The 15,237-nt window shown below is 56.5% G+C and overlaps 1 protein-coding gene across 10 annotated transcripts in view; it reads right to left on the bottom strand.

Annotated features, from left to right (window-relative positions):
• LOC128147696 (myomegalin-like) overlaps window positions 1-15,237 on the bottom strand; it is a 35,064-nt gene that overhangs the window by 3,856 nt on the left and 15,971 nt on the right. For 4 of the 10 annotated variants that reach the window (XM_052800568.1, XM_052800561.1, XM_052800566.1 and 1 more), the window contains 22 exons: window positions 14,934-15,092; window positions 14,472-14,585; window positions 14,101-14,238; window positions 13,606-13,785; window positions 13,135-13,329; window positions 12,082-12,225; window positions 10,976-11,054; window positions 10,343-10,431; window positions 10,043-10,159; window positions 9,454-9,591; window positions 9,001-9,113; window positions 8,103-8,230; window positions 3,914-4,005; window positions 3,631-3,791; window positions 3,214-3,529; window positions 2,953-3,121; window positions 2,701-2,820; window positions 2,142-2,616; window positions 1,668-1,903; window positions 1,401-1,452; window positions 894-1,111; window positions 265-501 (listed from right to left, as the gene is read on the bottom strand). In XM_052800568.1, coding sequence (XP_052656528.1) covers window positions 265-501; window positions 894-1,111; window positions 1,401-1,452; window positions 1,668-1,903; window positions 2,142-2,616; window positions 2,701-2,820; window positions 2,953-3,121; window positions 3,214-3,529; window positions 3,631-3,791; window positions 3,914-4,005; window positions 8,103-8,230; window positions 9,001-9,113; window positions 9,454-9,591; window positions 10,043-10,159; window positions 10,343-10,431; window positions 10,976-11,054; window positions 12,082-12,225; window positions 13,135-13,329; window positions 13,606-13,785; window positions 14,101-14,238; window positions 14,472-14,585; window positions 14,934-15,092 — 3,670 coding nt within the window. The remainder of the gene's footprint in view (window positions 1-264; window positions 502-893; window positions 1,112-1,400; window positions 1,453-1,667; window positions 1,904-2,141; window positions 2,617-2,700; window positions 2,821-2,952; window positions 3,122-3,213; window positions 3,530-3,630; window positions 3,792-3,913; window positions 4,006-8,102; window positions 8,231-9,000; window positions 9,114-9,453; window positions 9,592-10,042; window positions 10,160-10,342; window positions 10,432-10,975; window positions 11,055-12,081; window positions 12,226-13,134; window positions 13,330-13,605; window positions 13,786-14,100; window positions 14,239-14,471; window positions 14,586-14,933; window positions 15,093-15,237) is intronic. The other 6 variants (XM_052800562.1, XM_052800570.1, XM_052800564.1 and 3 more) reach the window with 4 other exon arrangements.

Below are 15,237 nucleotides of genomic sequence, written 5' to 3'. Positions count from 1 at the left end.
CAAACCAGCCCTTTCTCAGAGGCCCTAGGATGTGCAAGTGCCCACACTAAGAGCTAGTGCTGACTCAGGCTGTGTCCATCCCACCCACCAGGTCCTCCCTACATGAAAGCCACATGTCCCTATTGTCCCCCAGCCAAAGTGATGGGACCCAACCTCGAAGCAGTAGCCCCAGGAAGCAGGAGAAGGGCAGGGCAGGACAGGGAGATCAGAGAGGGTGGGGGGCCATGTGGCACAGCACGGCACAGCACGGCACGCAGGACCAACCCCATGCTGGAGGCAAGTGCTCACTTTCTCCCAGCTGCCTCCGGAGCACCTGCAGTTCCTGCTGCGCCTCAGCCAGGGAGCAGACGGGGGTCCCGCAGCAGCCCAGGAGTGGGGGAGCTGGGGGAGCCGGGGGAGCCGCAGGAGGGGTGCGCCCGGCAGGCAGGAAGGGGGGCAGCCCGGGGGCCAGTGCAGGCAGGGGGGCACTAATGGGTTTGGACAAGGAGTCAAAGTGAAGGCCTAGAGACAGGAGAGAGATGGAGAGAGATATTAGCGTGGCTCTGGCTCAGCCTGGCAGGGACCCCTCCTCCCCGGGGGCACTGGGGACCCTGGCATGCCCCGAGCAGCTGAGTCCCCATGTCCAGAGACACTGCGGGCTGGGATAGCCCACGTGAGGCCAGTCATGTCCCAGCCTTGCAGGGCTGTGGTACCACGGCAGGGCTCCCTGAGAGGCTCCCCTGCGGCCCCAGGTGCTGTGTGCTCAGCCCCCCGAGGCTGGCACTGGGGCATGATGCCACACAGGCAGCCCCTGCCCAGGCCTGATGGGCACCTACTGCTGCAGGGACCCACACACTACAGAGGGGCTGCATGTCCCCAGCCCACGGTTGTGGCCCCCAGGCACCCCACGGTACCTGCGAGTCGGGCGGGCTCTTCGCGGCACTGGCTGCATTCGCTGGCTACATCCCCATCGGAGCAGGGCTCCAGCCCCTCGGACACAAAGGAGGAGCTGGTGGCAGAGCGGGACGACTCGGAGGGCAGGTGGCTGCTGCCTGGGGACTCACAGCGCTCCTGCAGCTTTGCCTCCAAGCTCTCAATCACCTTCTCCTTCTCCTGGAGTTCCCAGCTGAGCCTGCGGAGGTGGCACATCACCAGGGCTGGCAGGGCAGGATGACCCCCATCCTACAGCCCTTCCCCGCTCCAGCATGACACCCCATGTGCTGCATCCCACCCGTGCTGGAAGGCTGCCCCAGGACACCCCCAAGCCTGGGGCTCCCCATCCCCAGAGCACAGGCAGCCCCAGGACGTCCACCTGGAGCAGAGACCCCAAGGGCACCCCGGAGCCCTACCCCAAGAAAAGTGATAGCCCTTGGGGTGCCCACACAGAGCAGGTCCCCCAAGCCCTCCCAGGGAACAGGTACCTCAGTGCCAGGAGTTCATGGCTGGCTTTATCCTCCCCATCTTGTCGATCTCCTGAAAAACCAAGCCAAAGAGGAGCCAATCAGTGTCTCCGTGCCCCAGGCTGCCTGTTCTCAAACAGAGGCAGAGCAGGACAGGACAGCCCAGCTGGAAAAGCGTAGCCCACGTGACACAAGGTGTCCGAATGGCCCCAACCCATCGAAGCATCCCTTCTTAGCCCACCATGCCCCACGACGTCCAGTCGCAGTACCCCCGCCAAAGGTACTTACTGGTGCCCAGCTTGTCGCTGAGCCTCTCAGCCAGCTGCCTGCCCTGGGCCAGCTGCTCCCGGAAGCCCTGGCCCATGTAGTAGTCGATGTCGGTGCCGCGGAGGAGGTCCTCAAAGGACCGCAGAGCATCGCGCAGGTGCTGGGCCAGGCTGCGGCTCACCCCACGGCCCTCCCGCAGCGTCTGCCGCAGGTGGGAGAGCTCCCGAGCCTGCGCTTGGATCAGCGAGTCATACTTCCTAGGAGGGATCAGCAAGCGGGGGGTCCACAGGGCTGCTGGACCCCCCAGAGAGCACAACAGGGTCAGTGTACCATGAGTGGAGTCTGGGCACTGTCCGCTGCTAGGGCTCTGCCCCACCGTGCAAACGTCCCAGGAGCCCAGCTACAGTAAAAGCATGCAGAAAGAAGCCACCACCCTTGGGCAACCCCTGGAGACCTCCGTAGACCCCTGTCTGGTCCCAATCCCCACGGCCATACCCTGGCCAAGTGGCAGATTGCAGCTCCTTGGGCAAAACACCTCCAGGTTTGGTTGCGGGCAGCTGTGCCTCGAGGAGGGTGACACGGTGCACCAGGTGCTGCAGGTCGCGGTGTGCCTGCAGGGCAGGCGGGCAGAGGGTGCCATGGCCGTCCGACTGCCAGCCCTCATCCTCGTCGGTGAGGCTGTGAGCTGGGGAGGTCAGGGCCGTGGGACCCGGCGGGGGCCGCTCAGTGCCCGAGGTGTAGCCACTGGTGACAGAGACGGAGCGGGCACGGCGCTGCAGGCTCTGGATCACCTTGTTGGCATTGAGCAGTTGTGCTTTGAGGTCCTGGATGTGCTGGTGCAGGGCCCCCACATCTGCCGGAGCCATGGCTTTCTGGGCAGCCTTGCCCGCCTTGGGCATCCTTGGCCGGCACGGCGACCCTGGCTCCTCGCCGAGGCTGGGCTCACTGAATACATCTGGCTCCTCACACTCTGGAGAGGGGACAGGGCACGATGTCACTTCTCCATGCCAGGTGGGCAAGGCACAGGAATCCCTGGAGCCCTAGCTCTCCTTACCAGGGCTGGTGGTCTCGTCTCGGTCAGCCTCGGTCTCGCTTCGCCCGCACGTCTCATAGCCCAGGTCCTGGAAGTCCACCTGCACTTGCTTGCTGAGCTGCTGGGCGTGGGGTTCACCTGCTGGGCAGCCCCACCAGCTCAGGGTCCCCCTCCAGGCAGGATTCACCACCCCTGCCCCACGTACAGCACAGTGCACAGGGCACGCCAGGCTTGGCACAGACTCCCCCCATCCCGCCTGGGGTTTTAACTCACGGAGCAGGACGTGGTACTTCTCCAGCTGCTCGGCTTGTGCCCGCACCGTGGCCTCCGAGGCGGCAAGCTTGTCCTGCAGCTCCTGGCACTGCCTTTGGCCCTGTGCCACCTGGGAGCGCAGCTCTGCACCCAGCCCCGGCCAGCCACTGCCAGGGGCCATGCCCTCCACCTGCCAGAGGGAATATGGGCTGTGAGCCCCCCGTTTCCATCCCCATCTCTATCTGCATCTCCATCCCGGTCCCCTGTGCCCAGGGCACTTACGTGGCTCCTATCTCCTCCGCCCGGGGTACCAGGGCAGGGTCTCTTGGGCATGTCATCCTGGGATCGTGCCTCCAGCGCTGGACGTTTGGTGGGCACAGCTCCCCTCTCTGCCAGGACCCCCTGGCCATCCCCACTGCCGCTGGCCGGGCGGTCCCCAAGGGTGTTGCGGCTCTTTCGCTGCAGCCTGCGGGGCTCAGGTGCCAGGGGGCTGCCCAGCCCAGCCTCCTCCTGCTCCCCACTCTCCAGCAGCGATGTGGCTTCACCCATCCGCTCCTTCAGCTCCGCATTCTCCAGGCACAGGCTCAGCATCGCCTTCCTGGGGGCACAAGGCACTGTGAAAGGCAGGCAGCGGCTGGGATGCAGGGTACCCCCTCAAGCCACTGCCACTCACTGGCTCCAGCATCCCAGGGCTCTTGCCTGATGTGGGAGACAGAGGAGAAGCCGGCTTCCTCCAGCTGCGCCTTCAACGCCCGCAGCTCCTCTTCCGCCCGCAGCTCCCGCTTCGGCACAGCAGGTGCCGTGCTCTCCATCGGGGTCCTTTCAGTGCCCCCGCTTTCCTTAGGGGCCCGGGGGCTGCTCTAGAGGGACAAAGACAGAGGGTGACAGGGGACATTTCTGAAGGCACCAGGACACAGTCTGGCAGTGGCGCAGTGCTCAATTCTGCCGCTGCCATTGCCAGTACCACGCTGCCCTGACTCACGTGCTGGGTTGCCACACCATGGGCTGCCTCCTCCTTGATGCTGTCGGTGAAGTTGGTGCTGGCATCATCAGCATCTGTGCCTGTGGCCTGACCTAGGGGACAGCACAGCACAACAAGGCGCTCAAAGCAGTGGCAATGGCAGCACTGCCTCTGTCCCCTCCTTCCTGGTAATGCCCATGGCCACTGTGAGCAGCCCTGGGGCAGGTGCCTACTCTCATACATACCTGGTGCTGGGGAACTCCCAGCAGGACTGAGGTCTCCCCGCTGTCCCTGTGCCCTGCCACCCTCTCTCTGCATGCTGGAGCTCCAACCCAGCACCCTGTGCTGGCCCTGCGCCCAGGGACAGGACAGCCCCAGCTGCCTGCAGCCCCAGGGACAGCACCTGCCCCATCCACATCTCTGCCTTTACATCACCTTGCGCTTTTTGCCCCAACACACATGCATAGGTGCCACCCACCCTGCAGCCACGTCACAAGCCACAGCCAGCAGCAGCAGCACGTGCTCAGTCAGGGACCCCTGCCAGCACTGCCCCAATCTGGCAGGAGTGTGGGGGTGTACCCCACACGATCACCTACCTGGGCAAGGGCAGCTCATGGAGGACACTAACAGCCACCCTGCCTGCATTGCTGAAGCCCTGCTGTCACGCATGGTACTGGGCTCTTTGCAAGCCCTGCGCTGGCCTTGCAGAGCTGCAGCAGAGCTAAAGGGACACTTGCATCCCATACCATGGTGCGTGGGGGGCTTGGGCCCACCCTGCCCCACAGAGCTGAGCTGGGAGCACGTTTTTCTGCTTGCACACAGCTCTGCTCCTGGCTCCTTGGTGCAGAACCCCAGGCAAGGGCTTGCACCCCTCGTCTGGGCAGCTTTCCTCCCACCCAGCTGCAGGGCCCTGCCTGCTCTGCTTAGGCTCAGACTGCCTAGGCTGGGAAATAGGTGTACCCCCCAATCCCTCTTCTCCCCAGGGAAAGGGGAGCTTAGACAGGGCCCAAGACCATTCCCTGGGGCTGCGCAGGGCCAGGTTTCACAGCTGCCTGTACCCCACAGGAGATGCAGCTGCTTTGCCTGTGGCCAAACGCATCACCATCAGGTCTGGAGCTCCCAGACAAGGCTGAACACGGAGTACGAGAACACAGAGAAATCCTGGCAGGAGAGAGGCCAAACATCGGTGGTGAAGGAGAAGCCAGCAGGGAAGCATATGGCTCCTGGGAGGGAGAGCCAAGGACCAGCCAGGAGCATAACTTGCAGCAGGGCAGGCGGTTGCACAGCACAATGTGCACATAGATGGTGACACACTCAGGAGACCCACTTGTGATAAGCAACAGCCAGGAGGTTGCAAAAGTCAGGGCCACCTCACTGCTGAGCCTGGGCAGACATTACCCTGCATGGTGGAGCCTTTTCGCTGAAGCAGCCGTGCCCCAGGCAGCAAGGACAGCCATCATGGAGAAGCGCTGTTCCAGGAGCAAAACACTTAAGAGGCAGCTGGAAGTGGCAGCAGCACCCCAGTGAAAAAGCAGCTTCCATGGGTGGTATTCAGCATAGCCAAAGCACAGCCCCTAGGGACACAATCTGACAGGTGACAAACTATCTAGGGCTACAGCTCAATCCCTGCAGGGCCCCGAAGGGTAAGGGGACGTAGACCCTCAGCTGCAGGCTTTGCTGGGGAGCTGAGGGCCATGCCCACATGGGTCTCAAGCTGGGTGACCATGGCTGAGAGGCCAGGGCAGGGTGGCTCACAGCCAGCACACCTGCTCTGGGGACATGGGAGAATCACCTCTTGTGCCAGGACACAGCACCCTACTTCTCACCATCACCCACAGCTCTGCACAGCTCCCAGCGTTCCAAGACTGGGGCAGAAAAAGGGAGCACACATCTCAAGGAAAAATAAAAAAACAGGAAGAGGATGAAGTTGGTGCTGGAGGAGCAGAGAAGTGTGCACATAGGGCAGACTGTGCCCAGGCTGCTGCTCACCAAGTGTTTGAACCATCCATCACAGCAGGAGCACACCAGGGTGCAAATTCAATGGGACAGGGCTGCTCAGCTCTCTGTGTATTACTGGCAAAGGACACAAGAGATGTAACCCCAGCACTATTTTTCACAGACTCCTCTTTCACACCTAGCCTGAAGGCAAAGAGAATTAGTTGCATGGCTTGAAAATTGCACATGGTCCACAGGCACAGGACACCCAGGTGCATTGGCTGCGCTGGAAGTCTTCACGCTGCTGGGAACGAGGGAAAGGAAGCAAGGTCCCCAGGGAAATTGAGAGAAGAAGGAGACACCTCCACAAAGAGCTACGAGACAGCACAAAGCACTGCACAGTTTGACAGAGCGTGCTCTCAGGCATGGGATCTCAGGCTGGTCCTCCCATGGGACAGAGGAGTGCAGAGCCAAGGATACCAGGGATGAAAGGAGGCCCTAAAGAACAGCAGAAAAGTTGGGACACCTCACCCTAGGATAATGCTCTCCTATGGGGCACTTTACAGCAGCAATGCTAGCCAGGGACAGATCTGCAGCAAACACACACAGAAGAAGAGATGGGAGCTGTTGGAGCACCAGCCAAGACTTCCCTCATGCCATGCCAATGAGGCTGTGCTGGGTCCTGGGCTCCATGGTACCCAAGGGACCAGGGAGGCAGCTGGGCATCAGAGCCAGGATGGAGGAGGGAAGGTGGAAAGATAAGGACAGGGACACAAAGGCTCCTACAAAGTGAGAGGCAGAAGGAGAAAGAGAAGATGGTGCTACACAGAGAAGTGAGAGGAAGGGAATGAGATGAAATACAAGAAAGGAAAAGCTAACCCAGTACCAGAGCAGCCCAGCAGCCACCACCTGCATCCCTTCAGGCCACGTGAGAACTGCTGAACTCGGCACGCAGCTAGGTGCAGACCCAGAGGAGCAGTGCTGACCTGCTGCGTGCGAAGGGAGAGCTGTGCTACCTCCTATCCCCACCTGAGGCAGGGAAGAGAAGACCTCAGCATGGGTGCGAGGCCTGGGATAGGTGGTGCCATGTGAAGCAGTCACAAGATGTGCAGCAGAGCAGTCTCAGGTCCACGTGGCGCAGCCCAGCAAGACAGAGCTCTTCTGCTCCACTCGCTCCTAGTTCAGCTTCCCCAGCAAGCAGAAACAGATGCTCAGAGGTACAAAATTTGCTCCTGCCACTTTGGGAAGTGATTGAGTATGAGACAGCTGATCCATAGCCCACTGCGCATGAGAAGTGCTCGTCATCGGAAAGCTGCTGCTATTGTTTTTCAGCTCTCACGCCAGCCTCAACGCTCCCAGAGGAGGTAAAAGATGCCCTAGAAAAGGTATGCAGTGGTGCCAAGTGGGACTGTCCCCAGCAAAGCAGAAATAGGGCCCTGCCCATTGCCCAAGGGGCATGTGGAGCCTGTGAGATGTGCACATACAAATGAGGGAGCAGACCCAGCCCAGACCCTGGGAGCAGGGACAGGTCTCAGTCACCCCAAACCATCTATCAAAAAAACAGTAGGAAGCTCTCCCTTGAAGGCACTTGCAGGCTAGGCTGAGACAACTTACAATTAGGAAAAAGTCAGTAAAGCCATCAATACTGGAGTAGGATTTGCTTTAAGCATAAAACGAATCATTGGTTCTACACTCAAGACTTCTGTAAGAGCCCCAGGCAAGTGCCACCAGGTCTTGCGGCCCTTCTCAAATTCTCTGGCTCTGGAACCCAGTTTTCCATATACACCTTCTCCTTTTGGGCCAGCCACCATCAACCCAAGAGGGGGATGTCACTGGGTAAGAAAAAGGGTGAGGGAATACAAAAACTCACACTCATGCACTTGGGAGATGATAGAGAACATTTGGTGTTTCCTTCAGAGAAAGGGAATCTTTATTTGGCCCATGGGGGTGGGAGGATAAGGGAGATAAAGGGAAATCAACTAAAATGGAATGATTTGGATGTGCAAATACATCAGTGGCCACCAGGGTGGGTCAGACAGGAACATACACAAGACACAGGTGGATTGCACTGATTGCCGTTTCCGAAGCAGCTCAAAAATAAAACAAAAAAGCCCTGCACCAGTTCTATCGTACCATTGCTAAGTACCAAAGCAACCCTCCCAGAGTCAGTGAGACAGGCTCGCTTGGTTAGTGAACCGTTTCCGTGGCAGGCGGGCGAGCGCCAGTGCTCAGAAGGCATGCTGGGGTAGGACTCTCACACGCTCCTGCTCCCCACCTCCTATGGCGCCCTGTGTCTCCAGCCTGCTCAAACACTCCAAGCTTCTTCCAAGAGCTTCTTCCAGCTGTCCCCGGAGCTCCTGGACCCCCTCCAGCTCCACCTGCAGAGTGTGGTCTCTCGCAGCGCTAAGCGGACACACCGCACAAAAGGGAAGAGGGTTAGACAGGCTGCAGCAAGCACATGCTGAATTGGCCCCTCCATCCAGGACTGCCACTTATTCCAGGCGCAGGACCTGCGTGCTCCCCAGGCAGCTCGGCCACCTCTTGCCTCACCTCTAAACCTTCCCAGAGCACAGCCATCCCCCAAAAAGGCTCCAGCCCATGGTAGGGGACTCCTAGTCACAGCTGTTCTTCAGTACTTACCCCAAGCACTCCACTTATGCGCTCTCTTGCTATCAGGTAGCTCAAATATCCCAGAGGCTGCAGCCCCATGAAGGGCAGGGATTAGTGCAGAGGACAGAGAATGCAGGCCATACTGCGTTGCAGGATAACTGCCTGGATAAGCACCTAGATGGATCCTTATCAACCCAACAGCTGTTTGGGAATTTGACAGCAGCCTCTGAAAGGTGGCCAAGTGTGGGTGGGAAACTAAGCTGGGAAGGGATAAGCCAGGGAACAGAGATGGAAATCCCAGGGCCTGAACGAGAGGTGGCAATGGGGGCAGTTGACATAGCATTTAAAGCTGGCCATTGCAGCCTCTTCAAGGGAGGAAGGCAGCCTAAAACTTGGACTCCCAAAGCCACATTTGTCCGATTCTTTGCCCAGACTCCCTCCTTTCCACTGAGGGCTCTCAAACTTATAGAAAAATTACTGCTTCAGGAAATGCCCCACTGGACCACCCACACTTGCCCTAGCAGCAGAGCAGGGCAGCACAGAGCCAAGGCAGCCTTGCTTACCTGTCTGGGTGTGTGTGAAACTTTACCAGGCTGCCGTAGAGCTGCCTCTCTGCCTGGAGAGCCTCATTTAACCGATTCCTTTCAGCCACCAGCCCTTCCAGCATCAGCAACAACTGGTTGGAGAGAAGAGACAAGACGCAACACTTAAAAAAAGAGACAGAAATCAAAGGAGCCATCTGGCTGCTTCAGAGAAACAGGGGCTTCCCCTTCCTCTCTTGCTCGTGTCCAAGTGATGAGGGTTGATCAGTGTCACCCCTGGACTCTCAAAAGACTCTGCCCTTGAGACAAGTGCTGAAGGGAACCAATCCTTTCCTCTGTATTCCCCCTATCATACACAGCCAGCTTCCAAGAACAAGCACATCTTGGCATATCCAAAGGCTGAAAACAAAGCCTCATAACGGAGCCCCAGCAGAAATATAAACACATGCAAGCTTGCCCCACATGGCACACTACCTGCTGCCTTCTGTTTCCAGTAGCCTCCTGTCCTCGTGACTCTGCTACGGCCACTTTCTCCCGAAGAACCAGCACTTCTTGCGTCAGCCTTTCCACGGCTGGAATTTCTTCGGGATCCACCAGCTGCATCTGCAGATCCTGAAAACGAACAGCAGGAGAGCTCAATGAAGAAGGGATCAGTAACAAGGACAGCTGGACCTTCGTAATCCTCTCTGGAATGCAACTGCCAAAAGTTTCCAGTGTTTGGAAAGACCCAGGTCTCCTAAGAAAGAAATGCCAAAACACCCAGAGTGTATTAGGTACAGACAACAGCCTGGAGTAAGAACTGAGAAGGTACACAATACACTCTGTTCAAAGGACTCTCAAAGAAGGGTGTTTGGTACACATGGAGCAAAAAGCCAGATAACACCACTCAGAGGGTTTGAGGCCTTTGCCTTCTGGCCAAAGTAACACAGAGGGCTGTAGGCAAACCAGTAGCAATACCATCCATGGACAGCCAGCCACATTACTCTGAGGATGGGGGGAGGGGGGGAAGAGACTCCTCTGCAGCCTTCCCCCGCAGAACTGACCCAGCACAGTGTTATCTCACCTTGATGAGGTCCTCTTTGATCTGGATAGTCCTGGTCAAGGACTCTATATCTGAGGCCTGCACTTGCAGCTCTTCCTCCTGCGCGGCCACGACAGACTGGAGAGCAGTGAGCTCCCGCTAGGGAAGGAAGAGAAGTCCATGAGAGACTTCAGAAAGCCAACACCCCACTGCAAGCTGCTGCCCCGTTTCTCTCACTGGGGGTACCCTCACAATACAGGGGGTCCAAAACCTTCAGTGAGGGGCAGCCCAACAGTCTCCTGTAAGCAAGGGAGATCAGCACAGGTTCCATCACAAGCTCACCCTGCTTTCCCTTTCCTTCTTTGCCATTAGCTCCAGCTCCTCTTTGGCATTAACAAGATCCTTCTCCAGTTCTGCTGCTGACGTCGTAACTGCAAAGACAGCTTGGTTACTGGAGGGATACCGTGTGTCAGTTCTGACCCCAGAATCAGACAGAATCCCTCTTTGGCAAGACAGGTCCACAATGCTTGCACTTCTCATCACACCGCCTCTTTAGAAAACACTCTTCTTCTCTGCTTGATCCTTAAACAGCAGCACAAAGCAACAGCAACATCCCAGGCCTGCTGTCCCACCCCTGGCAAGTTCAGGTGTCCTGGCCACAAGGCAAAACGCAAACCAGTTGCACTTGTCTCAGTCCAGCCTGGATTGTAGTCATAAACCCTTCACTGGACAGGGTCAGCTCTTGCGTAGAAGCACCTCACCTCAAACCTGACACCAGCCTTTCTTTTTCCCCATACTCCCATCCTCAGACATCCCTGAACCATCACCCAAAGGGGAGGCACAGCTTTATTTCAAAATACTCACTTTTGCTCAAAGCTCTTTACTCTCTCTCAGTTTCATGTAATCATGTTTCTCCCACAGCAAAAAGCCCTGGTCATGTTTGGGGACCCTGAAGGAACCCGTCACCACACTCACCTCCCTCTGTCCTGCAGCTGCTGTCCCCCTGTGGGGGTCTGGCAATGGCTGTAGCTCCACAAGCTCTTTGCAGTATTTCCTGAAAACACAAAAGCCTCCAGGTTTGCACCTTTATGAGGAACCTAGCACTTGCAGCTTCCCCAGAGCTCCAGGACAGCAGCAAAGCTGCTGGCTGCTTTGTTGATGCCTCTGATATGTGAGAAACCAATGAAGGGGATCTAGCCAGGCAGCAGGGACAAGTGAATTGCACCCAATCTAGAAGCTGTATGTGTGAGCAACAGGGCACTGGCCTTGTTTTATTTGGCACTGGGAGGTTGCTGGCAGTGAGCGTCTTCATAGTAAGGATTAAACAGGTTTCACTCAACTGCAGCAAACCCATCTTTCAATTGAGAGTCTACAAAGACCTACATCTTCATCCAAAGATGTGGCCCAGAGGGACCATGCAGGAAGGAAAACACAGAGCTTGGCCCATATACGTGTCCCTGGAAGTCTCTAGAGTTCACTTTGATCCTGGGAATAGAAATGAGCAACCTGTTTACAGCTGCTTAAAAACATTCAGCATGTCAGCTCACCAACAAACCATTAACAGCTGCTCAAGTAGGAGCGTGGCATATGTAGCCTTGGAGTTGTGTTCAGCCTCAAAGGGGTTTTTAGCAAAGCTGCTTTAAAAATACCAACTCCAATTGTGGAAGAGACAGCAAACAGCCAGCAGGCTCTGCCAAGAATTAGTGGGACCTAAAATTAGCTCCCTTGTCCCCTCCAGAATGTGACAATGTCAGGGAGGGGATTACAATACAGCAAGGCAGCCCAGTCCAAGGAAGGACTCGGTCAATGCTGGAAGGTCAGAGGGTGGATTTCTTTCATACTCTCATGTGCCCTAAGAACTCAAACACTGCCTGATCAAAACAAAAGGAGACACTGAGTGACAAAGGCTGGTGGAATCAAGATCAGAACATCCAGGCAGCATTTCTGCTCCTCAGTTTCTTCTCTTCCTCCTATAGGAAGTCTCTTCCCTAATCCCACTTTCATTTCTATCATTCTCTGTGGTGCTCCACCCTCTGGAGCACCGAGGCCACAGGCAGTGAAACACAGTGCATGATTCTTACTTGTATGGGCTGTTTGTCCTGCTTCAACAGCCTGGTACCAGCCGACTGGTTCCCGACAGGCTCCTTCCCCAACACATGCTGGCGTAGGATTTGTAACTCGCAGCTCCTTTCAGCCAAAGCGTGTGCCATCTTCTCAGCAGCTGCCTGATTGAGCGGGAAAAATAGGGGAAGGCAGGTCTGTGACCAGGGGTCCCTGTCCCTCACCTTCCTTAGAGACTAAGGGAAACCATCTCAGTATTCATCTGTCACTTGAGACTAGAAGTGCTCTGCAAACCAGCCTGGGAGCTACTGCTCCTGGCCACTCACAGCAACTCCACTGCAGCCCTCCCATCTCTACTTGCCAGACAACTGCAGCAAGGCTTGGCCTCTCTACCTAGAGAGGAACAAGCTCCTCAGTTTCTCTTACCCCATTCAGGAGGGGAGAAAGACAGATGACAGACAAGGAGGAGATAGTGCCTGGCCTTTGAGCCCCCTTTTTATGAAAGGAAACTCAATGCGAAGTATCTTGGGTAACACTGAACTGCACCCAGTGTGCAAGAGTAGGCAGAGTAGGAACTGTAGCTCTTTAAGGGGCATTTACATGCCCAGGACCACGCACTAGTTTGACTAACGTGTAAGTTAAGAGGCAATGAGCAGAGCTTCCTCAGGCTTCTGCGCTACAAAAGAAAACACCCATCTTCCTTTCTGGTCTGCTAACACCCATGTGAAGCAGCAACCCTCCCACAGCCCTTCTGCTGCCCCAAGCCCAGGAGCACAGATACCTAGGAGGATCTGCACCTCCCTTCCTACCACACAGACAAACCCCACCCAGTCCACTTGATGACAGGGATCTAACACATGAACACTGCTGCAAGAGCTGCTGCTTTGTAACTGCTCTGATGTGATGGGATGAGACCAACCTAGAAACAGCTCATGGCATCTCATGTGGTTCTTCGACACTCAACAGCTCCACCACACTACGCCAACAGCAGCCAGAGAGCAGCTTCTATTTGCTTAATGCAAGGCAGAGCCATCCACCCCAGCCTGCCCACTGCAGCACTGCACACAACTCACTCTGCTCTGCTGCTCCTTGGTGCTCACAGCCTGCAGCAGCTCCCGGATTTCAGCATCATGCTCTATGGTCTGACGGTTCCTGTCACTGAGAAGATCCTGCAGCATTTTCTCCTTGTGCTGGAGACGCAAGCACAGCTCCTCTGCTACCTCACTCTGTCCTGGGCCCAGCTTGCACAGCAGAGTTGCTGTAAGCTCCTGAACAAGGGGGAGGAAGGGAGAGATGGAGACATTGCTACCATCAAACTGCAAGCTATTCAAGGATGAACAGCCCTTCAGCCTGGGTGTAGCTGAGAGAGCAGCGTCTCAGCAAGCACAGGTGTTTACAGGTACCAAAAGCAGCTAGCTTCCAAAGCACTGGGCACAGGTTCGAGTGCCCTCCTCAGGGGCAGGCAGCCAAGAGGCTCTGGTTTGGGACCACTCTCTCTGCAGACAAACTGGCTGAAGGCTCAGAAAGCCAAGCTAAGGTCTTACCTCCACTTCCTTGTTCCTGTCATGCAGGCAGGTCTGCAGCTGCTGGATGATCCCCTCCTGCTCCTTCTGCCTGCTGCAGGATTTGGCCTCAATCTCCTCCTTGAGCCAGCGGAGTTTTTGGCAGGTTGCTGAGACCTGCTCTAGTTCCAGGGTTTTGGCTTTCAGGAGGCTCTCCAGGCTCTGGGGACCACAACAGAAGCAGCTCAACCAGGGACAGAGACTTTATCCTGAATTAAGCAGAACTGGTAATACCAGTCTCTTCTACTAATGGCGTCACATAGATTCACTCACCCCTGTCCTCTCCAGGCACCACACTCACATCTACACCCAGCCCAGAAACACAAGCGACCCAGGAACGTACCCTGCACACAGGGCCAGAGGAAGGCCAACACCCTGCAGCTGCTCCCCAGCAACAACCAGAGCATTTACAGGAAGGTTTTCTAGCACCACACCACAGCCAGGCTGGACTCCACACGCCCAGATACAAGGACTCACGTGAATGGTAGTCTCATTGCTGGACAGGACATTGCACAGTCTCTCCAGGTCACTTCCACGCTCCCTTATCGAGAGATGGAGCTGTTGCAGCTCTTGCTCCTTCTTCTCCAGTGCACAGAACTTCTCATCTACTGCTCGCTAGGGTGAGAGGAGGTGATCACTCAGAATGGGGTAGTAGGGCTCTGCAGCCCACCACTCACTGTGTGGGGCATCTCAGCTCTCCCTTTCAGAGGACTCCTCTGGAAGGCTGAGCCATGAAGAGCATGTAGAAGACATGGTTGCCCCTGGGGTCAGCCTGGGGCTGCACCGCTGACTGTAACCCAAAGGCTGAGCCTCAGGGAAAACTGAGACATCACCAACACCGTGCTCACCTCCAGAGCAGCATCCCTGTCACTGACTCGCTGCTGCAGTTTCTCCAACATGGCATTCATGGCTGCAGGGCTCTTGTCCAAGCTTTGCTGGCATTGCAGAAGCTCCCTTGATTCCTAGGGGTCACACACACACACTCCTAGTCAGTCCAGAAACCCCCCAGAGCACAACACAGGAGAATCAGGGCTAACTATCTCCACCCCCAACATTAAAGGACAGTAGAGTCCCAGCACCTGGGGCTGGTTGACTAGCACCTGCCAGGGCTCACCAGGCATTGCTGTGGGCTGACGTACTCAGATACCTGTGATTTCTTCCTCATCTTGGGAGCCCAGAAGCATCTCTTTCTATCCCTTCTTCAACGGGCATGTGTGAAAGCTACAGACTGACTTTTGCATCGCCAAATACCAAAGGAGGAGCAAGGGCCCTGGCTAATTATGCTCAGCTTGAATCTTTCTGCATCTCACCTGCAGAAGCTGTTCCTTGCGAGCCAGAAGCTGACTCAAACGCTGAACTCTCTGCTCCTGGGCCTGCAGCTCACGGCATTTCTCCCACTCCACAGTCTGGAGCTGCTGAGCCTTGTCCTGCAGCTCTGTCTGCAGCTGCTGTACTACAGCACGCAGCTCCTGTGAGGGAAAGCACATACCTTGGCAGTCAGTCCTCAACAGACCTGTAAACAACAGGCCAATCTGAAGAAGCCAAGAGCAACAAGGGCTGTGGGAACAGCCAAAAACGCTCTGCAATACTACAGCTTTCCCATCTTAAAACACA

This window comes from Harpia harpyja, chromosome 11 (assembly GCF_026419915.1).
Source record: "Harpia harpyja isolate bHarHar1 chromosome 11, bHarHar1 primary haplotype, whole genome shotgun sequence".
NCBI lineage: Eukaryota > Metazoa > Chordata > Aves > Accipitriformes > Accipitridae > Harpia > Harpia harpyja.
Note: the sequence above shows the minus strand (reverse complement) of the source record. Positions and strands in the feature narration are given on the sequence as shown.